The sequence below is a fragment of the Dipodomys spectabilis genome, unplaced genomic scaffold (assembly GCF_019054845.1).
Source record: "Dipodomys spectabilis isolate Male_0828 unplaced genomic scaffold, ASM1905484v1 ptg000018l, whole genome shotgun sequence".
In the NCBI taxonomy this organism is placed as follows: Eukaryota; Metazoa; Chordata; class Mammalia; order Rodentia; family Heteromyidae; genus Dipodomys; species Dipodomys spectabilis.
This window is the reverse complement of record NW_024870695.1, coordinates 16,666,941-16,694,861: the sequence shown is the minus strand read 5'-3', so window position 1 is coordinate 16,694,861 and position 27,921 is coordinate 16,666,941. Positions and strand designations below refer to the sequence as shown.

Here is a 27,921-nt window from a genome sequence, read left to right as displayed (position 1 = left end):
GATCTGAGGATAGAATTCAAAGCCAGCCAGCCTGAATGAGATTCTTATCTTCAATTTACCAGCAAAAAGCCAGAAGTGGAGGTGTGGCTAAAGGGGTAGAGTGCCAGCCTTAAGCAAGAGAGCTAAGCAAGAGTATAAGACCCTGAGTTCCAGTCCTAGTACTATCATGAGGGGAAAAAAAAAAAAGGAAAAGACAGACAGACAGACAAAAAGAACAAAAGAAAGAAAGACACACACGCACATACACACAGCTCTCCATTTCCAGGCCTGTTGGACTCCCTTCCTTCCCTTATTCCTGAGTTTGTTCCCCCACCTTTTAGCTGGCCTTGATCTGGTATCCAGGGACACTGGGGATTTTCTTCCCACCCCCATCTCTACGATGCCCTTCCTGCCCCTACATTAAAAACTGGCTAGGTTAAGCTGTTCCAGTTGGAAGCAGCCTCCTCCTGACACCTGGCTCTACCCCACCTCCACGCATGTTGGAGAAGTCATAACTGGAGAAGTCTGGCTGGTTCAGAATATCCACGAACATTGTAGGGGTGCCATACAGGAAGGAGCCTCTGCATAAAGAACAGTCTGAAAATTAGGCTTGGAAATGGAACAAACTCCCTCTCCGCACCCCTCCCCCCCCCCCACGCTGACCCTCTAGCAAGGGCCAAGGCCAAAAGCTCAAGGCAGGAAGGGGTCCTCTCTTGGGAATCCCCCACTCTCCCATCTGAGGTTTCCTGGCTGGAGGGCAGAAAAACCTCTTAGAAAGTGATCAGGGCCCAGGAGGGTCTCATCAGCCTATAGATGGCCTTCCAGCAATGCCCACTTCTCTCTGTGGATGGTCTCCAGCGCCTTCTTGCCATTGAAGCTTGGAGAGGACAGGAAGAGCGTGGCACCATGCAGCACACACATCATTGTGCCCCCCACGGAGCCCAGGCAGTGGTACAAGGGGTTGGGCAGGACAAACCGCAACTCCTCTGTTGTCTAGAGATGGAGACAGAAGGCTCCAGGTCTATCATGGGGTCAATCCCTCCAGCCAGCAGAGGGAGCCCACAAACCATCCCATGGCTGTTCCAACAGCCTGGAAGCCTTTTTGTGTGTGAAGGGAGGATCACAGGCCTTACCTTCAAAGGCAGTCTCAGGCGATGGCCTATGAAGTTGGAGTTGTTCACGATGTTGTAGTGGGAGAGGGTGGCTCCCTTGGGACTGCCTGTGGTCCCCTGAGAAGACAAGCAGATAACAGCTTGGCCACCTTTGACTGGCTACTGCCCAGAAGAACATAGGACTAAGAGTTCAGGGACTAGGATTGTTGCTCCAGATCCATTCATTCTTTGTGTATGTGCAAAAGGTCTACAACGTGATGCATAGTGCCAGATGTTGGGATCCTGAAATTTGAAAGAGGTCTCTGTCTTTATGCCACTTACGTGTCTTGTAAGAACTCTGTTGCCCACTGACTTTAGGGCTTGGGCAAATTCCCTCTCTGGGCCGCTGAATCTCCCTCAGCTAAACAGAGACAGTCTTAGCTAGCTCTGACCCTTTGAGTCCTGGTGAGATGGGTAAATGTGCATGCTACTGGGAGCAACAGAGCTGGGAAGCGAGTATGTGACAAGGATATCATTTGTGGATTTCCCAAAATGTACAAGTAGGCTGGAAGTCTGTGTCTGGAGAGAGTGCCTGCTCTCCTAATTTCCTCTGCCTTCTCCCACCCCTGGGAAAGGGTCATAGGGGTAGGGGGACATGTGTCAGGTGAGCTCAGGACCTGGAGACCTCCACCCTACCGAGGTGAACTGGACGTTGATGGGGTCAAAGCAGGACAGGAACTGCTGGGTGTACCGGAGGTGGGCCAGATGATCCTCTGAGCTACCAGCTGCCATCACATCATCTAGCAATAGGGTCCCCGGCAAAGAGGCGTCCACCAAGATGACTGTGGTCAGATCTGGGAGCCTGGGGGACAGGGAAGGTGGTGACAAGCAGGGGTGGAGGAAGGGCCCAGGGTGGCAAAAGCCCTACCCTTGGTGTTAGGGGGTGATGAATGGGCCAGGGATAATGCATGGAGTTTCCCAAACCTGGGACAGGATACACCCACCTCTTACTCTTCAAGGCCCCCGGCTGAGCCTTTTCTAGTTCCGGACAGATCTGCTTCAGGATATTGTAGTATTGTTGGGTCTTGAATTCCTTGGGGAACACAAGGGCTTTGCAGCCCACCTGTAGAAGGGGAGCCCCCCAAACTGGTCGTCAACAGGAAGCCCCAGACGGACACTCTGCAATGTGCCTACTCTTCCTTGAAAACAACGGAAAGCCCCCAGATCCAGGCACCAGCTGGTCCTACTTACCTTCTTGAGGACATACTCCAGTTCCAAGGCCTGGTAGGCGGGGTTCACAGACACCTGGGGGAATAGGCCTCACAAGTGTGTCAGTGTCCTGGGCCTAGTCTCCCATTTGTTGCCCTCCCTCCATTCTCAGAAGGTCCAAGGTAGCACCCTGCCCTGCCAGGCTTCTTCGTGGGCCTGAGCAGAAAGCATTACTGACTCTGAAGCCAGCCAGGCACTGACTGGTTGGATTATGGGGCTAAGGAGCCCAGAAGGCTCCCTCTGAATGACATTCTCCTGCCCCCTCCATTCACACACATATACCCCATTGTGCCAGGCAAACTCCTCCTTACCAGGATGATGCCTGCCTGGGCAGTGGCCAGCTGCATTAGAATCCATGCATAGGAGTTGGGTCCCCACATGCCCAGCCGGTCACCCTTACGGAGACCAATGCTCAGGAGACCAGAAGCAGCCTTGTCTACCTGGTGGAAAAAAGTGGGGACCAAGGAGTGAGATGGGGGCGAGCAGAAAGGGGCCATCCATGACTCCTACCCCAGGCCCTCGGTCCAGAGAGCCACATCAGACTCCACAGAAGCAAGGGGCCAAGTAGATATCTAGGCCTTAGTGGACCTGCAGTCCAGCTGAGTACACAGTTAAAACAAGTGCTCAGGAACATCTAGGCCACCCCTGCTTCATTCAACCACATCCTCTTCCACTGCCATCCCTTGGTGTCCACAGTCATGTACCCATTCTCTAGCTTCACCCAACCAAGGCAGACTAAGGACTACCAGCTGTCCACTCCGAGGATTCAAGGTCAGGACCCACCTCCTCCTTGAGCTGTGCATAAGTCAGCCTGATGTCTTCATGGACAATGACCAAGGCCTCTCGGTCAGGGAACTTTTGTGCTGTGGCATCCAGACACCCACCCACAGTCCGGTCGATAAGATGGAAGTTGGTTGAGCCCTGAACGTAGCTAAGGCCTCCAATAGGCAGGGGGGTAGTGCGCTCCATCTCGATGGAACTGTGGGAAGAAGGGCCATAAGCTGGGCCTCCTTTGCACAGTTAACTGCAGGTTAACTCCACATCTTTTTTTTTTTTTTTCCTTCAGTTGTGGAGCTTTTTCAGAGCCCGGGTGCTGTCTCTGAGCTCCTTTTGCTCAAGGCTAGCACTCTACCACTTGAGCCACAGTGCCACTTTTGGCACTGAAGATAAGAGTCTTACAGACTTTCCTGCCCAAGCTGGCTCTCACCCACAATCCTCAGATCTCAGCTTCCTGAGTAGCTAGAAGTACAGGCATGAGCCACTGGCATCTAGCTCCCCATCTTCTTGTAAGCCTAGAACATCACCACTGTCTTATTTTCTAACTTCAAGTCTAACTCTGAGAAAGCAGAATAAGGACAAAGAGTCCTACCCGTTCCTTCCTGGCAAGGAAGAAGTGTTGATGGAAGCCTGGGAGAGTCCACTCACACAGAGACAGAGCTTACAAGACGTCATCACAACCACTTACCCATCTGCCTACTGAGGGATGAAGAGGTCATGAGGGTCTCTCCCCACCCCTTCCAGCAACTGGTAAAACCTATACTTGCTCCTAGAGCTGAAATCCAAGGCCTTAGAGAATCTGGCTTCTTGGATCCTCAGTAGGCCAACCAGCTTCTGTCCTCTGGGCCTGAACTTCAAAGGCAGAATAGTAAGGAGATTGGGTGGCAGCTTTAGGAGAGGGGGCTAGAAGTGGCTCCTGTTACTTGACAGGCTAGCCATGGTGAAGTATCAGGTGCCAGCAAGACACTGGGTAACTGCAGATGAAGGGGAGAACCCCCCTACGTTCCAAATAGGACTTGGGCTCAGGCTCTTACCCTCAGATGATGTTGCAAAGCGGAGGTAATTGTGATGGAAGAGGATGGTGGCATTTGGAGGATGTGGCGATCCTGAGCACCACAGAACACTCAGAGAGAAGTCTGGGTAACAGGATGTACCACACTAACCATTCCTCAAAAAGATATTCCAGGGGCTGGGAAAGTGGTCCAGTAGTAGAGTGCCTGCCTTGCATGCATGAGGCCCTGGGTTCGATTCCTCAGCACCACAGGCACAGAAAAAGCTGGAAGTGGTGCTGTGGCTCAAGTGGTAGAGCGCTAGCCTTGAGCTGAAGAGCTGAGGGACAGCGCCCAGGACTGACAAAAAAAAAAAAAAAAGATATTCCATTCCTTTTTTTAATGTCAGTACTGATGCTTGAACTCAGGGCTTAGGCTCCTTAGCTTTTTCACTCAAGCCAATGCTCTTCTGGCTTCCTGATGATTAACTAGAGATAAAAATCTCATAAGCTGAGCGCTGGTGGCTCACACCTGTAATCCTAGCTACTCAGGAAGCTGAGATCTGAGGATCACAGTTCAAAGCCAGCCCAGGCAGGAAAGTCCATGAGACTCTTATCTCCAATTAACCACCAGAAAACTGGAAGTGGCATTGTGGCTCAAGTGGTAGAGTGCTAGCTTTGAGCTGAAGAGCTAAGGGATAGCTAAGGTCCAGAGTTCAAACCCCATGCCTGACCACCCCCCCCAAAAAAAAAAATCTCACAGATTTCCCTGCTCAGGCGGGCTTTGAACTAATCTTCACATCTCAGCCTCCTGAGTAGCTAGCATTACAAGCATGAGCCACCAGCAGTAGGCCAGAAACTCTGTTCTTTATGTCACCATCACTCTCAACAAGGGATTCCTGTGATACTCATGAATCTAATATTAAAAAACAAAACAGGTACCAGTGGCTCATGTCTGTAATCTTAGCTACTCAGGAAGCTGAGATCTGAGGATCGAAGTTCAAAGCCAGCCCAGGCAGAAAAGTCCCCATCGAGACTCTTATCTCCAGTTAACCACTCAAAAACCAGAAGTGGTGCTATGGCTCAAGTGGTAGAGAGCTGGCAGGCCCTGAGTTCAAGCCCCACAACTAACAAAAATAAAATAATTAAACATAGGGCTGGGAAGGTGGCTCAGTGGTAGAGTGCTTGCCTTGCATGCCCGAGGCCCTGGATTCGATTCCTCAGCACCATATAAGCAAAAAGAAAAAAGCCGGAAGTGACCCTGTGGCTCAAGTGGTAGAGCGCTAGCCTTGAGCTGAAGAGCTGAGGGACAGCGCCTAGGCCCAGAATTCAGGCCCCACGACCAGACCCCCCCCCCAAAAAAAAATAATAATTAAACATAAAAAATACCGGTGAGACTTATAAGGACCCATTCTTTTTTTTTTTCTTTTTTCGTCCTTCCTTCCTTCCTTCCTTCTGTCCTTCCTTCCTTCCTTCCTTGCTTGCTTGCTTGCTTTTTTTTTTGCCAGTCCTGGGGCTTGAACTCAGAGCCTGGGCACTGTCCCTGAGCTTCTTTTGCTTAAGGCTAGCACTCTACTACCTGAGCCACAGTGTTACTTCCTGCATTTTCTGCTTATGTGATACTACAGAATCAAATCCAGGGCTTTATGTGTGTTAGGCAAGCATTCTACCACTAAGCCACATTCCCAGCCCTAACGACCCATTCTTAAGAAAGCTGAAGGGCAGAGAGGCCAAGGATCTGCAGGGATGGAAACTTGCTGAACCGGAAGCTGGGAATCCAGTAAGGACAGCCTCAACCGTCACAGCCAGCCCGCCCTGCCCATCCCACCCAGGACAGGAGTACTTAAGAGACAGTTTCTATTCCTGCCACTTTGGCTGATTACCAGAGAATATCTTCAACTTTACCTCTTCCACACTTTCTATAACTGATCCTAAAAAAATAAAAATCAATGAGGGTAGGGTAGCGTTGAGGGGGAACCAGGTAACTGTTCCAAGCAATTAAACAAGTTATAGAAACGTGTATCAATACAATTTGCTCATAAACACTAAAACCACCCTTGCCATTTTATCACTTCAGAAGCACAAGCAGAAACACACAGATTCTTCTTCCCTGCCAACACCCCATATCCCATATATGTCCAAGAAGGGCAACTGTTTCCTTTTTTTATGTTCCTACAGAGATGTGGAGAGATTTTAGGAAAAGTAGGTATGTGTGTATATGTGTGTGTGTGTGTGTGTGTGTGTGTGTGTGTGTATGTGTGTGTGTGTGTGTGTGTGTGTGTGTGTGTGTGAGAGAGAGAGAGAGAGAGAGAGAAGGGGGTGAGGGACAGAGAGGGAAAGAATGTGGAAAGAGGGAGCTTAGAGAGTTGGAGAAGAGCCAGTTGGTCCCCAGGAATTTGAAGTAAATGGGTGTTGGAGCTATCAGCTACTTAGATTGGGGACTGCAGAATTCAAAGCCGTTGGTGGCCAGGTGGACCAAAGCCAGGAGGAGCTACAGGGGGACAAGAGACAAAACATAGTCCTACCTAAAGATGCTCTTAGAGAGCTGCCCCCATAGATATTCAAACTTCATAAGAGAAATTCCACTTCATAAGAGAAATCAGGAACAAGGAAGTTTTAAAGAAAATATTCTCCTGACTCTAGTTGGCAACAAATGTATTCACTGCTTTATTCCCAGTGCCTGAAACAAAAGAGGTACTCAGAGGAATGACTAATTGAATGAGTTAAAAGTAATGGACAAGCCACGCGTTGGTGGCTCACGCCTGTAATCCCAGCTACTCAGGAGGCTGCGATCTGAGGATCAAGGTTCAAAGCCAGCCCGGGCAGCAAAGTCTGTGAGACTCTTATCTACAATTAACGACCAGAAAACCAGAAGTGGTGCTGTGGCTCAAGTGGTAGAGTTCTCTCTTTGAGCTGAAGAGCTGAAGGACAGTACCTAGGCCCAGAGTTCAAGCCCCACGTCGGAAAATAAATAAATAAATAAAAAACAAATAAATGACAGAGTAGGACATCAGTGGCTCACTCATAATCCTAGCTACTGTGCTCATGCCTGTAATCCTAGCTACTCAGGAGGTTGAGAGCTAAGGATCATGGGTCGAAGCCATCCCAGAAAAGTCCATGAGTCTCATCTCTAACTACCAAAAAAGCCAGAAGTAGAACTGTGGTTCAAGTGGTAGAGCACTAGCCTTAAGGGAAAAGCCAAGCAACAGCACAAGGCCTTAAGTTCAAACCCCAGTACTGGCGCGGGGGCACACACATATAATGGACATAATTCACACATAGGCAAGGAGACCGGAGGTGTGGCTTGCTGGTAGAGTGCTAGCCTAGCATGTATGAGGCTCTAGTCCCAGCATCACAATGTGAGAAAAAAATGAAAAAGTAAAGGAATTTGAATAGACATCTCTGCAAAGAAGATATATGAATGGCAAACAAGCATATGAAATGCAAATTAAAACCACTATGAAAGCCAGGCGCTGGTGGCTCATGTCTGTAATCCTAGCTACTCAAGAGGCTAAGATCTGAGGATCACAGTTCAAAGCCAGCCTGGTCAGGAAAGCCCGTGAGACTCTTCAATAAACCACTAGAAAACCGGAAGTGGTGCTGTAGCCCAAGCAGTAGAGCACTCACCTTGAGCTGAAGAGATGAGGGACAACACCCAGGCCCAGAGTTCAAGCCCCACGACCGACAAAAAAAAAACAAACAAAAAAAAACACTCCCTAGCACCATTTTACATCCACTAAGAAGGCAAAAACAAACAAATGAAAAACCAAAAACACAGTAAGGGGGACCATGTGGAGAAACTGGTATCCTATACATTGTTGATGGGAATGTGAATTGTTAGCCACTGTGGAAAAGAGGATACAGTTCTTATAAAGGCTAAATGTAAAATCACCATCAAACCTACAACTCCACTCCAGTGTTTTGAACTAAGTTGTTTGCACTGGGTTCCAACAGGCCAGACTAAAACACAAAATGGAATTACCCAAGCTATGATTTCATGTGATGGTTAAAATAAAATTAAGCTCTTTCAAGAAGCCAGGTAATGGGGCTGGGAAGGTGGCTCAGTGGTAGAGTGCTTGCCTCACATGCATGAGGCCCTGGGCTCAATTCCTCAGCACCACATAAACAGAAAAGGCCAGAAGTGGTGCTGTGGCTCTAGTGGTAGAGTGCCAGCCTTGAACTGAAGAGCTGAGGGACAGCGCCCAGGCTGAGTTCAAGCCCCACGACCCCCCCCCCCAAAAAAGAAGCAGCCAGGGAAAATAATGGCCAAATTTCCAAATCAGGATACTATTAATCTGCTTTGCTTTAATCTTTGCGTGTGCGCATGTGCGCGAGCACACACACACACACACACACACACACACACACACACACACACACACACAGAACCTAAAATAACCTGATTGTAACTAATAAGTATTTTTCTAGTTTTCTGTGTCTAGACCATATACAGAAAGTAACTTGGAAAGGACTAATTCACTATTGACTTTGCTTTTGTTTTTCTTCCCTTCTCTATCTTTGCAACCAAACTCTTCTGTATCACTTCTGTTGTTGTTGTTGTTGTTGATTGTGGGGCCTGAACTTTGGGCTGTCCCTCAGTTCTTCAGCTCAAGGCTAGTGCTCTACACTTGAGCTATGGCATCACTTCCAGATTTTTCTGCTTATGTGGTGCTGACGAATCCAACCCAGGGCCTCATGCATGCAAGGCAAGCACTCTACCACTGGGCTACCTTCCCAGCCCTACATTTATTTGATGTTATGGAATGTAGTGCTGCTTGACTCTAGAACCAAAAATAAAGCTAATATAGATATTTAAACAAGCCTGCTATAATTCTGTCCTTTGACAAACAGAGCAACCACTTCCAATTGTGATCAAAATACTTCCTCTACTGAATGGATTTCCTTATTTCCCATCAGTTTGTTCTCATTCTCTTTCCTTCCTTTCTTCCCTCTCCCCTTCTATTTTTTTTTGGGGGGGGGGCAGTATTAAAATTTGAATTCAGAGCTTCATGCTTGCTACGCAGGTGTTTTAATACTTGAGCCACATTCCTATCTCTTCTTTTTTTTCCCCTTGGTAATGATCGTTGTTTTGTTATTGATCGGATCTTGTTTTTACCCAGGGCTGGCCTCAAATCACAATCCTTCTACCTTGGCCTCCTGAGTAGCTAGGATTCATAGGTATATACCACCATTCCTGGCTTCTTCTTTCCCCTCTTTAAGTATTGTGAATGAATACGCAAGAAGTCTTTGTATAATCCCCAGCTCTTCTTCAAACCATTTTTTTTTCATTGTTGCTAGTCCTGGTTTTAAACTCAAGGCTGTCTTTGCTCTTCTTTTTCTCAAGGCTAGTGCTCTACCACTTGAGCTACAACTCCACTTTTGGCTTTTCTGGTAGTTTTTTGTTTTGTTTTGTTTTGTTTTTTGGTCCGGTCGTGGGGCCTGAACTCTGGACCTGGGCGCTGTCCCTCAGCTCTTCAGCTCAAGGATAGCGCTCTACCACTTGAGCCACAGTGCCACTTCCGGCTTTTTTTCTTTTTGCTTATGTGGTGCTGAAGAATCGAACCCAGGGCCTCATGCATGCAAGGCAAGCACTTTACCACTGAGCCACATTCCCTACCCTTTTCTGGTAATTTACTGGAGACAAGAGGCTCATAAATGTTCCTGCCCATTCTCAAGCTGGCTTTGAACCACAATCTTTAGATCTCAGCCTCCTGAGTAGCTAGGATTACAGTTGGGAGCCAGCAGTACCCAGCAACAAAATTTTGAGACAGGGTCTCCCTAAGTTGCCCAGACTACCCTTGAACTTGATCCTCCTGTCTCAGCCTCCAGTAACTTCTAGGACACTATACCTGACTTTATACTACTTTTTCAGAATCCAAAAGCAAGAGGTTTGTTCCAATGCTGATGGATGGCTAACCTGTATCCCTCTCTGAATATGTTGCTCTTTCTACCACAGCCTATTCACAGACTTCCCTGGGGATTGAGGATGGGGCCTGCAGAAGGCCACAAGCCTCTGAAAATCCTTTCAGCAACAGCCTCCAACCAAGGTCCTCCTCAAATATACAGACTCATCCCATAATTTACTTGTCACTTTTGTTTGGTTTTGTGTCAGTATTGGGCTTTAAACTCAGGGCCTGGGTGCTGCCCTTTTTTGCCCAAGGCTGGTAGCTCTACCACTTGAGCCAAGGTTCCACTTCTGGCTTTCTGGTGGTAAACTGGGGATAAAGATTGTCCTGTACTTTCCTGCCCAGGCTGGCTTCAAACGTTGACTCTCAGATTTTAGTCTCCTGAGTAGCTAGGACTGAACCACTGGAGCCTGGCATTTGTGGCTTTGATTCAGCCTCATATTTCCCTTCTTCTGCTCTCATAGTCCTAGCTCACCTCTGCTGGCACAAACATGTCAAACCATCAATGCCTGCCTGTACAGACCTAGTGAGAGCAATGTAAAGCCTTGACGAACCTGAACAAAACAACAAAAGTGATCTGGCTGGGCTGGTTTAGAGAATCTAGAAGGACAGTTGTGACATCTTAGGGCTGGCCTAAAGTAGAAGGACTAAATCATTCTGATAGTGTCTGATCCAGAACACACACAGCAGAGCTGTGCCCTGAAGGAGCCACTTGGAATAAGGGCAATTGCTAACACCTAAGCAAACAGGTCTAAGGGGAGAAACTGTTTGTTTTTCCTCCTGCACATATTACCTGCTGGGAACTTGGATCAGAGGTTGGCAGGTAGATCCTGCTCCTGCTGGAGGCCTCAACTGCTTCGGGCTCTGGACAAGGCCTCCTAATGCCCAGAAACCATTACGTGCAGTACCTATAGACCCACAGCAGCAGTTCTCCAGCCAAGGCCATTACTCCCTTGGGAAAGTGTCAGGCCAGTCATCAGCAGAGCCTTTGAAGTTGAAAGTGAAATAACTATCCTGTTTGGTTTCAAGTCCTGATCTAATAATGACCTCTGTTCCTTTCCCCTACTGGTCTCCAGGTGCCAAGAATACACATTACTCAAAATACAAGCAACTGCCTAGGTTTATAAATTGCATTTCATATGGAAGTAAAGATACATGATTCAAGTGGTAGCGTGAGGCCCAAAGTTCAACCTCCAGTACTAGCACAAAAAGAAAAGAAAGAAATTGTTTGTTTTTTTGTTTTTTTGGGTCCAGTCATGGGGCCTGAACTCTGGGCCTGGGCGTTGTTCCTCAGCTCTTCAGCTCAAGGCTAGTACTCTACCACTTGAGCCACAGCGCCACTTCCGGCTTTTTCCTTTTTGCTTATGTGGTGCTGAGGAATCGAACCCAGGGCCTCTGGCATGCAAGGCATGCGCTCTACCACTGAGCCACCTTCCCAGCCCCAAAAGAAAGAAAATGTATACATAAGAGAGAAAAGATTGATATTTAGCTGCCCTTAAAAAACAAAACAGCCAGGGGCTGGGAAGGTGGCTCAGTGGTAGAGCGCTTGCCTTGCATGCATGAGGCCCTGGGTTCGATTCCTCAGCACCACATAAGCAAAAAGAAAAAAGCCGGAAGTGGCACTGTGGCTCAAGTGGTAGAGCGCTATCCTTGAGCTGAAGAGCTGAGGGACAGCGCCCAGGCCCAGAGTTCAGGCCCCAGGACTGGACCAAAACAAAACAAAACAGCCAGGCACCAGTGGCTCACACTTGTAATCCTAGCTACTCAGGAGGCTAGAATCTGAGGATCAAGATTCAAAGCCAGCCAGGCAGAAAAGTTTGTGAGACTCTTATCTCCAACTAGTCACTAAAAAGCCAGAAGTGGAGGTGTGGCTTGAGTGGTAGAGTACAAACCTATAACAAAAAGTTCAGGGATAATGCCAAGACCCTGAATTCAAGCCCCAGTACGAGCACACACACACACACAATTTAATTGGGTGAAGTATAGACTTGTAAGTCCAACTACTCCAGAGACAAGTTTGAGGCCAGGCTTGGAAAAGATAGCTGCAAATCCCTGTCCCCCCCAAAAAAAATAAAGACAAAGAAGTCTGAGTGTACAGGTCAAGTGCTAGAGTAGAATATGCAAGGCCTTGAGGTTAATCCTCAGCATTCAAAAAACACAAATTAGTAAGGACAAATAATGCAACACAACTAAATGAGTAAAGAACAGGAACAGAAGCACAGAAAATATAAGCAATAAGCACTGCAAAATATACTCAATCTCATTGGTAATCATAGAATGTAAATTAAAATCACAATGAGCTGCCCTTTGACCTCCAGAGTGGCACAGTAAATATGTGCTCCTAATACTAAGAATTGCAATGAACTGGAACAATGGCAACCATTAGCTGCTCTGTAGTCACAGTAGTCCGGGATTTCCAGGACAATATCCAAGAGAGCTGAAAAAAGTCCTCTGTTCAACACAGCAACTCCACTGTTACAGATTCGGTCCTGCAGCTGGATGCTAGTGCCTCTCGCCTATAATCCTAGCTACTCAGGAGGCTGAGATCTGAGGATCCACAATCAAAGCAAGCTTAGGCAGGAAAGTCTGAGAGACTCATATTGCCAATTAATCACCAAAAAGCTGGAAGTAGAGCTGTGACTCAAGTGGTAGAGTACCAGCCTTGAGCAAAAAAACTAAGGGACAGAGCATTCAGCCCCTGAGTTCAAGCTCCAGTACTGGCAGAGAAAAAAAAAAAGTACAAATGTATGAATAAAAAAAATGTAGGCGAAACGCCAGGCGCTGGTGGCCTCACGCCTGTAATCCTAGCTACTCAGGAGGCTGAGATCTGAGGATCACAGTTCAAAGCCAACCCCATGCAGGAAAGACTGTGAGACTCCTATCTCTAATAAACCACCAGAAAACCGGAAGTGGCGCTGTAGCTCAAGTGGTAGAGCGCTCGCCTTGAGCTGAAGAGCTGAGGGACAGCGCCCAGGCCCAGAGTTCAAGCCCTATGACCAACAAAAAAAAAAAAGGTAGGCAAAGAGTACGTATTACTCATGTAGCATGAACACAAGTACCGACAGGTATAACAAATGTAAACTTCATAAACCAAATGATATGCCAAGTGCCAGTGGCTCACACCTGTAATTCCAGCTACTCAGGAGGCTAAGATCTGAGGATCATGGACTGGTGAGGCAGTCAAATCCAAGATACGCTAATCTCCAATTAACTAACAAAAATCCAGAAATGGAGGTGTGGTTCAAGTGGTAGTACACAAGCCTTGAGTGGAAAAACCAAGCAAGAGGCTCTGAGTTCAAGTTCTAGAACACACACACACACACACACACACACTCACAAACATTGCTTATGAAATCAGGGACATATTAAAAATATAAAACAGCCTGGTACCAGTGGCTCACACCTGTAATCCTAGCTATTCAAGAGGCTGAGATCTGAGGATCACGATTCAAAGCCAGACTTGCTAGGAAAGGCTGTGAAACTCTTATCTCCAATTAACCACCAGAAAACTAGAAGTGGTGCTGTGGCTCAAGTGGTAGAGTGCTCACCTTGAGCTGAAGAGCTAAGGGATAGCACATAGGCCCAGAGATCAAGCCCCACAACCGATCAAAAAACAAATAAACAAAACTCAGAGACAGCACTCAGGCTCCGAGTTCAAGCCCCTGGACTAGTACAAATATATGTAGATATGTGTGAGTGTGTGTGTGTGTGTGTGTGTGTGTGTGTGTGTAAAAACATCAGGCTAGATGTATATAGCTCAGGGATAGAGCTTTCTTAACATGCAGAAAAACTGTGCTTAATCTCCAATACCAAAAATATATTTATATATGCTCTGATACAATATACATTAAACTTATGACAGGAAGGATATAAAAAAGACTTTAGATAAATGATCCAATGCCTCTCCAAGCTCATGGCAGTGGTAAGCTCTTCTTTCCCATGTCCTTTGCTCTTGCCTTCCCAGCACACCACCCACCCCATCTGCCTTTCATCAAACCACATGCTATAGCGCTGCACGGGGGGAGGGGGAAGAGCTTGTTTTCCTAATCTGCTTGGACACTATGCTAGTGGTTGGCCTGCTAGTGGGTCTGGACATAAGTATAGATTGGCTGATGGATGCTTGGCCAGGAGGACAAACTGAACTGCTGAGTCTGAACCTATAATAGCTGTTTTAGCAAAAAATAAAGTTAACTTTGTGTGTATGTGTTTACTGGTATTTAGGGCTTGAACTCAGGACCTGGACACTGTCTCTGAGCTTTTTGGTTCAAGGCTGCACTCTACCACTTGAGTCACAGCACCAATTCTAGCTTATTGACGATTAATTGAAGATGAGTCCCATAGACTTTGCTGCCCAGGCTGGCTTTGAACCACAATCCTCAGATCTCAGCTTCCTAAGTAGCTAGGTTTACAAATGTGAGCACCCAACCTTAAAGTTGCTATTTTTATCTCCCTACATACATAGTGATATATTTACACCAGCTACAATGTTCAGCTATTATTGTAGAAAATGAGGGTACTATTCTGACAAATACAATAAAAAATAGTAATAAAATAAAAACTAAAAAAAGAGCAGTAAGTAGTCATTTTCTTCATTCACGGACATTTTAGCAGTGGTCAGTAAAAGTATAAAAATAAAGTCGGGCGCCAGTGGCTCATGCCTTTAATACTAGCTATTCAGGAGGCTCTATTCAGGAGGCTGAGATCTGAGGGTCGAAGTTCAAAGCCAGCCAGAGCAGAAAAATCCAGAGACTTATCTCCAATTAACCACCAGAAAACTGCAAGTGGAACTGTGGCTCAAAGTAGTAGAGCACTCACCTTGAGCTGAAGAGCTCAGGGACAGCGCTCAGGCCCAGAGTTCAAGCTCAAAGACCAAAACAAAACAAAAAACCTATGATGTTTAAAAAGAAAAGTGGGAAAAATTGGACTTAGAATAAATCTTACATCTCATGTAAACAAACAAACATTAGGTTAGGAATATAGCTCTCAGTGGTAGAGCTGTTGCTTAGTATGCAAGCCTCTAGGCTCAAACTTCAGCCTATATGTGCACACATATTCTCTCTCTCTCTCTCTCAAAGCTGGGAGAGGAGGTTCACACATGTAATTCTATGTACTTGGAAGTCTGAGATTGGGAGAATTGAGGTTCCAGGCTAGCCCAGGCCAATAAAAAAAAAATCATAAGAACCTATCTCAATCTATAAAAAGCTGGTGGAGCCAGGTGCTGGTGGCTCATGCCTGTAATCCTGGCTACTCAGGAGGCTGAGATCTGAGGATCATGGTTCAAAGCCAGCCCGGGCAGGAAAGCCTGTGAGACTCTTATCTCCAATAAACCACTGGAAAACCAGAAGTGGCGCTGTGGCTCAAGTGGTAGAGCTCTCACCTTGAGCTGAAGAGCGCAGGGACAGTACCCAAGCCCAGAGTTCAAGCCCTGAGACCAAAAAAAAAAAAAAAAAAAGCTGGTGGTTCATACCAGTCATCTTGGCTACATGGGAAGAATAAATAAGAAGATCACAGTCCAAGCCAAACCAGGTAAAAATTCAAGACCTTATTCAAAAAGTTACTAAAGCATGGGCTGGGAAGGTGGCTCAGTGGTAGAGTGCTTACCTTACATGCATGAGGCCCTGGGTTCGATTCCTCAGCACTACATAAGCAAAAAAAGAAAAAATCCGGAAGTGGCACTGTGGCTCAAGTGGTAGAGTGCTAGCCTCGAGCTGAAGAGCACAGGGACAGCACCCAGGCCCAGAGTTCAGGTCCCATGACCAGACCAAAAAAAAAAAAAGTTACTAAAGCAAAAAGGGCTGGTATTGTGGCTCAAATGGAAGAGCATTTGCCTAGCAAGTGTAAAGTCCTGAGTTTAACCACAGGACTGCAAAGTAAAGAAAGAAAGGGAAAAAAAGAAAGAGAAAGAAAAAAAGGGGAGGGGAAGGGAGGGAAAGAATAAAAGATTGTCCTGTATCTTGAGGTGTTAAACAATAATATAGGTGTCCCCAAATTACTCATATTGGATCCTTACTCTCCAAAGTCATATTACATATATACACATATATGTATATATGTATGTATATACATATATGGATGTATATATATAAGTGGTACTTGTAAGTGGGACCCTGGAAACATGATTGAATGGTGAAAGCACCACCCTTATAAATGGAGTGATCCATTCCTGGATATATAGGTTATGGAGGGAGTTGCCTTGTCTTGTTTGTTTTGCCAGTCCTGGGACTTGAACTCAGGGCTTGGGCACTGTCCCTAAGATTTTTTTTTTTTTTTTTTGCACAAGGCTAGCCACAGTGCCACTTCCGACTTTTTCTGTTTATATATGGTACTGAGGAATAGAACCTAGGGCTTCATGCATGCTAGGCAAGCACTCTACCACTAAGCCACCTTCTCAGCCCCAAGTTGCCTTGTTTTTGTGTGTTTTCCTGGGCATATCTGATCTGTTTCACCATGTGATCTCCTTTACAAGTCATGACCCAGAGGGAAGGCTCCCGCCTGTGCTCAGCAGAGGCCAGTGTGATGTTCTTGCATTCCTAGCCTCTAGGGCAAGGAGCTAAGTGAGCCTCTATCTCTTATAAATTGTTCAGTTCTGTGGTATTCCCTTAGAGCAAGAAGAACATCAATAACGAAAGAGTAAGGCCATTAAAACTCACTGAACAATATACTTAAGATCTGTGAAATTTAACTACATGTAATTATACCATAAAGCCTCATGATCACCACCCAATATAACCTCTTTGAGGGAATCTACAGCCTATGAAAGACAAAGACTACAAAGGAGTAAGAGCTACAATAAAGATACTGCACAAGATACTCTACTGGTAGAGGCTTTACTTTGAGTAGCTCCAATGGAAATACCTATGTATGTATATTTATGGATGTGTAGAAAAAGCACACCAAAAGTTGTGATTTGGGTTCAGCAAACCCTTTCAAGAAGACAGGAGGCTGGGAAGTGGGGAGGGGAGGGGCTGGAAGTGTAACTCATGGGTAGAGGATTTCTCTAGTATGTACAAGGCCCTGGGTTAGATTCCCCAGCACTGGAAAAAAAGATAGGGGAAATTTATGAAAGCCTGAAATACTTTTATCTAGGAGATGTCATTACTCCAAATTTCCCCTTGAGATGTTTCAGGAGTCTCTAGGGATCAGGTGTGGGGCTGACTTAAGATACTTTTCCCTTGATAAGAATCAAAGGTACAGGGACTGGGAAGGTGGCTCAGTGGTAGAGCGCTTGCCTTGTATGCATGAGGCCCTGGAATCGATTCCTCAGTACTACATAAGCAAAAAAGAAAAAAGCCAGAAGTGGCGCTGTGGCTCAAGTGGTAGAGCACTAGCCTTGAGCTGAAGAGCTGAGGGATAGCGCCCAGGCCTACGACCGGACCAAAAAAAAAAAAAGATGAATACTAGATCAAGTATTAGGCCAGGTACCAGTGACTTATACATTTAGGAGTCTGAGATCTGAAGATCATGGTTCCAAGCCAGCTAGGGGAAGAAAAATCCAGGACTCTTATCTCTAATAACCAGGGGGGAAAAAGCCAGAAGTAGAGGTGTGGCTCAAGTGGTAGAGCGCCAACCAGCCTTGAACAACAACAACAACAAAAAGGTAAGGGTATAAAGCTCTGAGTTCAAGCTCCAGTACTGGCACAATTTTAAAAAAAGAAAAATAAAAAAAAAGGTTGGGAAGCAGGCTTTAAGTTCACCTACTAGCCAATCTAGCAAGCAGATATTTTTTAGCAACAAACTAACCAAGTTCAAAGCAACTTGTCCAAGGCCACTCAAGAGTAGTTAGAGTAGCCAGGGCTGTCATCCAAGATAACCTGCCTTAAACTGGCGCCACTGGCTCACAGTTGTAATCCTAGCTACTCAAAGCCAGTCCCAGCAGGAAAGTCGGAGAGACTCTAGTCTCCAATAAACTACTCAGAAAAAGCCGGAAGTGGCACTGTGGCTCAAGTGTCAGTACGCTAGCTTTGAGCACAAAGAGGCTCAGGCACAGTGTCCAGGCCCTAAGTTCAAGCCCCAGGACCAGGGAGGCAGGATGGGGTGGTAGTGGTGGTGGTGGTAATAATCTACCTTCAAATTCTTGCTCTTGTCAGGCAAAACCAGGAACTTGAAGTGACATGCCTGGAGTTGTTGGCTAGCAGAAAAGCAGCTACTTTTTGAGCATGACCTTTCTGAGTAGGTCATGCTCTGAAAGCATAGAAAACAGAAGTCCAGGAGCTTCCTTTCCCACAAGGCCCGTAACACTCTACAGTGATCATTTTGATTTAGTTCTTCCTGTCACCAGACTGCCAAGTTCCTTGGTTTTATTCTCACAATGCCCACTAGAGGCTCCACAGCAAATGTTCTCAAGAATATGTACTGAAAAAAGGAATTGTACCCATTACCTGATTTATGTAACTGTAACCCTTCTGTATATCACCTTTACAATAACAATTTAAAAAAACAATGTGTACTGCACGTCTAAGTTGTCTGAAGCTTCAAATAAAGGACCCTTTAGCAGATATAGGGCCTACAAGGACGATATGGGGTCAGGGGGATAGGAAGAAGTTAGGCCAGACTCTCAGGAACTCTCTTATGAGACCAAAGGCTCTTCTTAAAAGGCGATTTCCCTGAGGCCTGGCTCCCAGACCTTTTGAGATCACAGGTGTGGAAGAGGTAAGTAACCTACTTTGTTTACACACAAAAATGTCAAAGGTCAAAACGTTGTTAAGTAGCTCTAGCTGCCTGATTTAATGCAGCACCTATATATACTTTTGGAATTAATTTTATTTATTTAGAGGTCTCAAGTCCTGAGGGTTGAAGGTGAGGGTAGGGGTGTGTGCAGGAAGTATAAGTAGGCATTGTAGGGAGGAGAAACACAGAGGGGCAGGCTAGAAGGGTGCTCAGCTCCCTTCATTCAGGTTCCGTTCACTCCCCAGCCAGGATACCCTGAGTTTCCACAAAATATTCGGTAGAGCCCTGTTAAAGTACTGTATGCAGCCAGGTACCTGTGGCACACACCTGTAATCCTAGTTACTCAGGAGAGTGAGGCCTGGAGGATCAGTTTGAGGCCGGTCTTGGCAGAAGAGTTCGAAGGACTCCATCTCCAAAATAACTAGCAAAAAGCCGGGGTAGCCAGATGCCAGGGACTCATGCTGAGGAGGCTGCGATCTGAGAATATCAATTCAAAGCTAGCCAGGACAGGAAAAGTCTGTGAGAGTCTTACCTCACTAGCCATCAGAAGTGGAGCTCACTAGCTCAAAATCTAAGAGACAGAGCCCAACCTCTGAGTTCAAGCCCTTGTGCCACCACACACACACACACACACACACACACACACACACACACACAGTGAGGGAAGCTGGGTGCTGGTGGTTCACTCCTGTAATCCTAACACACACACACACACACACACACACACACACACACACACACACACACACACACACACACACACACAGAGTGAGGGAAGCTGGGTGCTGGTGGTTCACTCCTGTAATCCTAACTACTCCGGAAGCTGAGATCTGAGGATCATAGTTCAAAGCCAGCCAGGGCAGAAAAGTCCCCGTGAGACTCATCTCCAATTAACTACTAAAAAAACAGAAGTAGTGCTGTGGCTCAAAGTGGTGGAGCGCTAGCCTTGTGCAGAAGAGCTCAGGGACAGCTCCCAGCCCCTGATTTCAAGCCCCATGACCAACCAAATAAAAGCCAAGGTGGAGATGTGGCTAAAGTGGTAGAGCACCAGCCTAGGAAGTTTGAAACCCTAAATTCAAACCCTGGTATCATTAGTAATAATAATGAGAATAATAATGTTAACAAATAGTAAATGAAGTATTGCATGTAGTGTGAGGGTGTAGCGGAGCGGTAGAGTGTTTATCCTGCACAAGGGAGGCTCTGAGTTAAATCTACAGTATAGAAAAATAAATAATAAAATTGTACACTTCTAGTTTCTGAGAGTTTCCAGGAACCAAAAAAAAAAAAAAAAAAAGTTCAAGAATGAGCTTGATTTCTGGCAATAAATAAATAAAATGTTAAGATACAAAAAACAAATCTGTCTCTCAAACTTCTCTTTTCAATACTCCAACATTTAATGTTCTGTTTTCAAATATCAGCTCTAGTTCCCCAAAACACCACTCTGTGTAGGCTGCTGCTCCCCTGTCCACAGCCAGGCCCATGTGCTGTGGACAATGGAGCCTGGGGCTGGGTGGCAGGGAAGGCACAGAGCTGTGCAAGCGCCCCCCCCTGCTAGCTGGTGAAGATACATCACACTGACCCTGTCCCACAGCATAATCTGGGATTTTCCCATTACAATCTCCTGAGACACCAGCTTCTACTACCTCCTGACTGCCAGCCCCCTTCCCAGCTTTGCATTGAGGACAAGAAAGTAGGCCCAGGAGCAGATACTCCTATTGAATATTGGAAATAAATAGGAGAGACTGCTATCTTTAGAGGCCTGAGTAGGAGACACTTTGGACTGATCCCCAAATTGATCCTTGAAAGGGACCCAACTCAGAGGCGGTGTCCTGAGGGCTAGGCCCAAGTCTTGGCCCTTGCCCCTGCCCCTCAGGATAGACGGCCAAAGTTGGTCTACAATGCCTGGCCCAGTATGCCAGGAAAACAACTATCTAGACTCTGATCTAGAACTCAGAGTCCGAGCAGGACCACAGCAGCTCCCTCCCCACCCCCCATCTCCAGTTTTTTTAGTTATCTAGGTGCTAGGGGAGGGGGGAAGGGGGCAGGAGTGGGGGGTACCTCCTCCTCAGTGTGCGGCCTCCAAAACTGGACAGCCTGGGGTTGCTAGCTGGAGTGAGGCCAATCCCCAGCGAAGGCTTTACCAGCGGGACCCCCGAGTTTTTTCCTGCAGGGTGGGGAAGGGGGGCAGGGAGGGGAGGGGGGGGAACTGCCCAGCCCCCTCTCTTCCCGGGCCCGGTACCTGAGAGCGCGCATATATGGCCACTTCGCTTCCGGCCAACCCCGAGAGAGGGTGGCTCGGGTCCCCTGCACCCCCAGACTGCGGGCGCACAGTCTCCCCAGACGCAGCATCCCGAGACACACAGCCATGGCTCGCTTGGGCCGCGCGTCCCCGCCCGAGCAGAGCAAACTTTTAAAGCGAATTGAGGCGGGGCGATCGCGGAGCGGGCGAGGAGGCGGGGAGGGTCGCCTCTGCCTATGGGGTGCGGAGGACTGGGACCCTGCGGGGCGGGGCCAGGAGAGGCCAAGAGGTGGCGAATCTGCGCCCGGGGCCACCCTCGCGGTGGGGTCCCCCCACAGCCCTCCCGGCCCACTCTCCAGGAATTGCCCGGCTCTTTCCTCTGGATCCGAAAGCCAGGGCTGCAGCCCCAGACAGGGCCTCTTCCTTCCCAGCCATCGGGAGGCCTGAATTTGGGGGTGGGGGTGGGGGGCGGGCAGGGAGGAGAGCAACAAATTTGTTAACTTCATAAAAGAAAAGTCATCCGTGCGTTAATTCAGGTGCCAAGGCCAAGGCTGGTGCGTCCCCTGCTCCCCATTTAGCGCGTGGGTCACGTGGTATCCCCCCCTCCATACACACACCCCAGGTTGTGAGCCAGAGGCCAAAGGAGAAGCACCCCCAAAGCCTGCCAGATAGAAGGGAGACCCCCGCGGGGCCGGGGCCGGGGGGGGGGGGGCAGAGAGACAGCTGAAACAAAGAGTATCATATCTCGGGGCGCCAAGTTCCGGCTAAGTAAGCTTCAGTTGGTCACTCCAAACACACTGGCTTCCTCCCATCCCTCCCCAGTATCTCTGCCTGGATCCTCCAGTGGGGTTTCCAGGGTCAAGTAGTGTGGGAGATTGGGATCTGTGTCCGTAATCGTTCCTCTGCTGGCCCTAAACTTGGGCCAATTTCCTGGGCTGACCGAGGCAGGAAGGAAACACACCTGAACAGCTCAGGTCTCTCTCTCTCCCTCCCTTCCTTCCTCCTCCCCCCCCTCCTCCCCCCCTTCTCTCCTCTCCCCGACACTTTCTCCTGCCCCACCCTTTTCTGGCCCCCTAAGGCCTGAGCGTGTGGAGGACTGAGTGCGCAGAGCTGCAGAATCCACTGTCTCTCTACAGCCCTGGCTAGGAAAGATGGCACTGGATTGCAAAGGTTTGGCACAGAGTACACGCCTAGTCCCACACTGCCTAGGACTAGGGTTGACTCTTCCTCCAGACACTGAGAGGAGGAGGAGGAAAGGTCCTGGCCGGGTGGCCTGCCCTCTCCTGACTTGGAGGAGCTGGGCCAGTTGGAAGGGATGGCTGAGGGTGGAGTCTGGCCTGAGGGGACTTTTGCCCTACCCTGGGAACCTTGGCTCAGCTGAGGTCAGGAAGAGTCCACTCTGCCACTTTGATCCTCAGAGTGACTTCAAATTCCCCTGGAACTCTAAATCTGGGGCAGGATCACTATCTGACAAATTATTTCCAGTTAAGGCTGCAAGTAAATCAGAGAAATCATGAGGCATGTAGAGGGATGTCTTCCTAGTGAGCTCAACACCGGAAGTGGGAGGGATGGCCCAAGTGGTGGAGTGCCAATCTTGAGTGAAAAAGCCAAGCAAAACAGAACAAAACAGGAAAGGACTAATTAAACACATACACTGTCTCTGATCGTGCTCAGGGAACATGGCACCATGGCTGGAATCCCAACTCTGGGGTCCCAGGCATGACTTGCAGGCTCTGTCACTAGATAGCTGGGTGACACTGCATAAATGATTGTTCTGTGAGTAGTAGATGCGGGTCCCACAAACCTGGCACTGCCCACAATATTTGAGGGTCAGTTCTGGAAGGTGAGATGAGTTCCTCCCTGCATTTACCTCATGCTATTGGATGTCCTGAGAAAGCCCTATTCCCCAGCTTTACCTAATATCTATCTCTCTGTGCTTGGGAAAATGAACTGTGTGTGTGCATATGTGCTGGTTACTGGAGGTTGGACTCAGCCTATGCACTGTCACTCAGCTTTTTTGCTCAAGTCTGGCACTCTACCACTTGAGCCACTCCAGCTTTTTGGTGTTTAAGTAGAGTTAAGAGTCTCTCGGACTTTTCTGCCTGGACTGGCTTTGAACCTCCTGAGTAACTATTATTATAGTCCTGATTGAGGCTTCCTGCCAAGTGCTATCGATCAGTTACAGGAACTGAGGTTGATGAGATTCTCACAGAGAAAAACAAGGCCTGTCAGATATAGTGGTACATTCCTGGAATCCCAGCACTCATCAGCTCAGGCAAAAGGGTTGAGAGTGTAGACCAACTCCTAGATTAAGTAATGGGGCCAGCATAGGCTACACAGCAAAACCTTGTCTCAAAGAACAATGAAACAAGAGAGTCAGAGGGTTGCTTAATCAAATCCAAGAAGTACCTAGTCAGCTGCTGTTAATGTCCTTGAGAAAATTTCTTCTTTATCTCATCTAAATTTCTGTTGTGACTGTGGCATGTGAAAAATAGCCATTTTATTTTATTTTGATGATACCTAGGTTTGAACTTAGGGTTTTGTACTTGCTAGGCAAGCACTCTACCGCTTGAGCCATGCCCTCAGTCCTTTTTGCTTTCATTGATTTTGGAATGAGAGTCTTGCTTTTGACCCAGACTCTCCTAGATCTCAATCCTTTTATTACACTTCCCAAGTAGCTGGGATGACAGACATGCACCACCACACCCAGATTTTTGTTGGTTGAGGTAAGATCTGGAAAACTTTTTGCCTGACTGGTCTAAACCTCCTGATCTTAGCTTCTCTAGTAGCTAGAATTATAGGCATTCACTACCAGTCCCAGCTGAATTTTTGTTGTTGTTGTTGGTCATGGGGCTTGAACTCTGGGCCTGGGCACTGTCCCTCAGCTCTTCAGCTCAAGGCTAGCGCTCTACCACTTGAGCCACAGCGCCACTTCCGGCTTTTCCTGCTTTTGTGGAGTTGAGGAATCGAACCCAGGGCCTCGTGCATACAAGGCAAGCTCTCTACCACTGAGCCACCTTCCCAGCCCCAAGAATTGTTATTTTTAATGAGTTATTCTCCCTATATTCCTGTAATCTTCTAAGTATTGTAGCACACATCTGTGATCATAGCCCTTAGAAGCCTGAGGCGGGAGGATCTTCCATTCTGGGCTACAATAATAAGATAATGGGAAGAGGAAGAGGAAGAAAGAGAGGAAAAGGGAAAGGGGGTGGTAGAGAGAGAGAGAGAGAGAGAGAGGCGGGGGAGAGGGAGAGGGAGAGGGAAAGGGAAAGGGAGAGAGAGAAACACAAGCCATAGCAGCCACATAATAAGTGGAGAGAATGGGCTAATGGGTGCTGATGGCTCACGCCTGTGATCCTACCTACTCAAGGGGCTCTTCTGAGGATTGAGGTTTGAAGCCCAGATAGGCAAGTCTGTGAGTCATATCTCCAATTAACCACCAAAAAGTCAGAAATGGAGCTGTGTGGCCGAAGGGGTAGAGCACTAGCCTTGAGCAAAAAACTCAAGGACAACACCCAGGCAGTATTCAAGCTTGGGTACTGAAAAGGAAAGGAAAGGAAAGGAAAGATGAAAGGAAGAGAAAGGCAGGGAGGAAGGGAAGGAGGAAGGGAAAAAGAGAAAGAAAGAGAAAAATAGAAAGGAGAAAGGGAGGGGAGGGAATTTCCATCTTTGAAGAAGATATTTAAATCACTTGACACATAATTCTACCAATCAAGCCAAATAGATCCAATAGCTAATATGAAAATTCCACATAAGCAAACAAAAAAAGACTGATAAAATTTGTTATGAAAATGGGTATTTCTCACTTTCAAACTGAAAGTGAAAATGAGGAACAGACTGAACTCTACGTAGAGTAACATTAGTCTGCTCAGCATTAACTGGTGACAAACACAAGCAGATGTGATTTTTTTTTTCCAGTCCAGGGGCTTGAACTCAGGGCCTGAGCAGCTGTCCCTGAGCTTCTTTTTGCTCAAGGCTTGCGCTGTACTACTTAAGCCACAGCGCCACTTCCAGCTTTTTCTGTTTATGTGGTGCTGAGGAATCGAACCCAGAGATTTGTGCATGCTAGGTAAGCACCATACCACTGAGCCACATTCCTAGCCCACAGATGTGATCTTAAAGGATCAGTATTTTGCTGGGTGCTAGTAGCTCACACCTGTAATCCTAGCTACGTAGGAGGCTGAAATTTGAGAATCCCATTTCAAAGCCATCCCAGGCAGACAACCAAAGAGATTCTTACTAACCAGCAAAAATTGGAGTTTATATATATATATAATATATATAAATAAAATACATCTATATAATATATAGACATAATATATATGTACATATTTATATATGGCTCAATAAAGCACCACCTTGAGCAGTAAACTAAGGAAGAGTGTGAGGCCCTGAGTTCAAACCAATACACAGCACCAATATACAAGCACAGTTCAAACCAGTATACCAATGTAATAAATAGAGCATTTTCTTGCGAATAGCCCCAGGTTGAAAAGCACAATCCCAGCACCTGCCAAAAGTTGTGAAAGCCTTGCATTTGCAGAGGAAAGAAAATGGTTATCTTTTTACTTTGACTTTTTTTTTTGGTCCGTTTTGGAGGAAGATTCTGTGTTATCACTGATTTATCTAGCTTATCTTCCTTTATATAATCATCAGTTCCCGGGTCAACTGCTTGTCTTCTAGTATCAGGCCTGATGGTTTCAGAGGAAAAGAGAGGGTAGTGCCCTCAAGGCAGTGTTAGATGATCCTAAGCCTGGGACTGTCCCTGTGATATGGTGTGGTCAGGGCTATGTGAGGGCTATTGGGAAGGTGGCAGAGATCTCTTGGCAGTCTGAGCGAGTTTTGAGAAATTAGCAGTGTGTCAATGTCCTATTGCTAATGGAATAAATGATATACATTCAATGACTTAAAACATTAAAAATGTCTTCTTCTACAGTTCTGGAAGCCATAAATCTAAAATGAGTTTGTTTTTTTTTTTCAGTGGTGGGGCTTGAACTCTGGGCTTGGACACTGTCCCTCAGCTCTTCAGTTCAAGGCGAGCGCTCTACCGCTTAAGCCACAGCACCACTTCTGGTTTTCTAGTGGTTTATTGGAGATCAGAGTCTCACGGACTTTCCTGCCCAGCTGGCTTTGAACAGTGATCCTCAAATCTCAGCCTCCTGAGTAGCTAGGATTACAGGTGTGAGCCACCGGCGCCCGGCTTAAGTGAGTCTTATGGGACTAAATCCAAGGCTTTGCAGAAAGCTCCTTCCCTTTTAGATTCCTTAGGAAGGACCATTCTTGTCTTTTCCTGCTTGTGTTGGTACCAGGTGCTCTTTGGTTTGTAGTCACATCACTGTAATTTCACCTCTGTGTTCAATTTACCTCTTTTTTTTTTCTTTCTTTCTTTCTTCCTTTCTTTCTTTCATCTTTGGCACCAATCTTGGGGCTTGAACTCAGGGTTTGGGCGCTGTCCCTGAGCTTCTTTAGTCAAGGCTAGTGCTCTACCATTTGAGCCTCGGCTCCACTTCTGGCTTTTTTAGTGGAGATAAGAGTCTGATAGACTTTCCTCTCTGGCTGGCTCCAAACCTTAATCCTCAGATCTCAGTTTCCTGAGTATATTCCTAAGAATATAAATATGAGCCACCAGCACCCAGTCCCTCGCCTTTCTTCTCTCTCTCTTTTCTCCGTCTCCTCTATTCCTTCTCCCTCTCCTCTCCTTCTTTCTCCACTACTTTCCTCTTTTTTTTTCTTTGGTAGTAGAGGGATTTGAACTCAAGGTTTTATGCTTGCTAGACGGGTAGGCACTCTACTACTTGAACCACACCCCCAACCCTTTCTGTTTTGGTGTTTTTTTATTTATTTTATTTTATTTTTTGGTCCAGTCATGGGGCCTGAACTCTGGGCCTGGGCGCTGTCCCTCAGTTCTTCAGCTCAAGGCTAGCGCTCTACCACTTGAGCCACAGCGCCACTTCCGGTTTTTTTCTTTTTGCTTATGTGGTGCTGAGGAATCGAACCCAGGGCCTCACGGGCCTCAGGCATGCAAGGCAAGTGCTCTACCACTGAGCCACCTTCCCAGCCCTTGGTGTTTTTTTTTTAATTATTACCTTTAAGTAGTTGTACAAAGAAGTTCCCATTCTATAAAACAGTATATAAGTACAAAGTATCTGACAACATTGTCACACATCTCTCCTAACTTATCCTTTCTCTCACTTCAGTGTTTATTTTTTAAAAATAGGGTCTCTTGTTTATGCCAGTCTGGACCTCATTCCTCCTGTTTACATTTCTTTTTGTGTAGCTTGAGAGGCACATACCACTGCAAGATTTTTGTTGGTTGAGATAGACTCTCTTGAACTTTTCCCTGGCCTTAAACTACAATCCTTTGAACTCAGCTTCCTGAATAACCAGAATTACAGGCATGAGATACTGTATCTGGCTTCCTTTTTCTTTTCTTTTCTTTGTTTTTTTTTTTTGTCAGTTGTGGGGCTTGAACTCTGGGGTTGGGCACTGTCCCTGCGCTCTTCAGCTCAAGGCGAGTGCTCTACAGCTTGAGCTACAACACCACTTCTAGTTTTCTAGTGGTTTATTGGAGATCAGAGTCTCACAGATTTCCTATCCAGGCTGGCTTTGAACCGTGATCCTCAGATCTCAGCCTCCTGAATAGCTAGTATTACAGGCCTGAGCCATCAGTGCCCGGACACTTGAGATATATTAGGTCTTATCCAGATAAACCAGGAAAATGTCTCCACCTCAGGCTCTGAGAAATCCCTTTACTACAGGAGATAGCATTTATCGGTTTTGTGGGTCAGGATATCAATCTTTGGGAGAAACTGTAGATGGCCAGTCTAGGCACTGGTGGCTCACACCTGTAATCCTAGCTACTCAGGAGGCTGAGATCTGAGGATCACAGTTGAAAGCCAACTGGAACATAAAATCTGCAAGACTTTTATCTCCAATTAGCCAGTAAAAAGCTAGAAATGTAGGCATAACTCAAATCATCCTGAGTTCAAGCCCAATTACTGGTGT

The 27,921-nt window shown here is 46.8% G+C and overlaps 1 protein-coding gene across 1 annotated transcript in view; it reads right to left on the bottom strand.

The window, feature by feature from the left end:
• Acsf2 (acyl-CoA synthetase family member 2) overlaps positions 1-21,081 on the bottom strand; it is a 31,326-nt gene extending 10,245 nt beyond the window's left edge. Inside the window, exons 1-9 of the mRNA XM_042673902.1 lie at positions 20,917-21,081; positions 3,123-3,318; positions 2,651-2,779; positions 2,322-2,375; positions 2,075-2,193; positions 1,767-1,932; positions 1,113-1,208; positions 815-972; positions 469-560 (exon numbers count right to left, since the gene is read on the bottom strand). Coding sequence (XP_042529836.1) covers positions 469-560; positions 815-972; positions 1,113-1,208; positions 1,767-1,932; positions 2,075-2,193; positions 2,322-2,375; positions 2,651-2,779; positions 3,123-3,318; positions 20,917-21,044 — 1,138 coding nt within the window. The 5' untranslated portion in view covers positions 21,045-21,081. The remainder of the gene's footprint in view (positions 1-468; positions 561-814; positions 973-1,112; positions 1,209-1,766; positions 1,933-2,074; positions 2,194-2,321; positions 2,376-2,650; positions 2,780-3,122; positions 3,319-20,916) is intronic.
• Between the last annotated feature and the right edge of the window lie 6,840 nt (positions 21,082-27,921).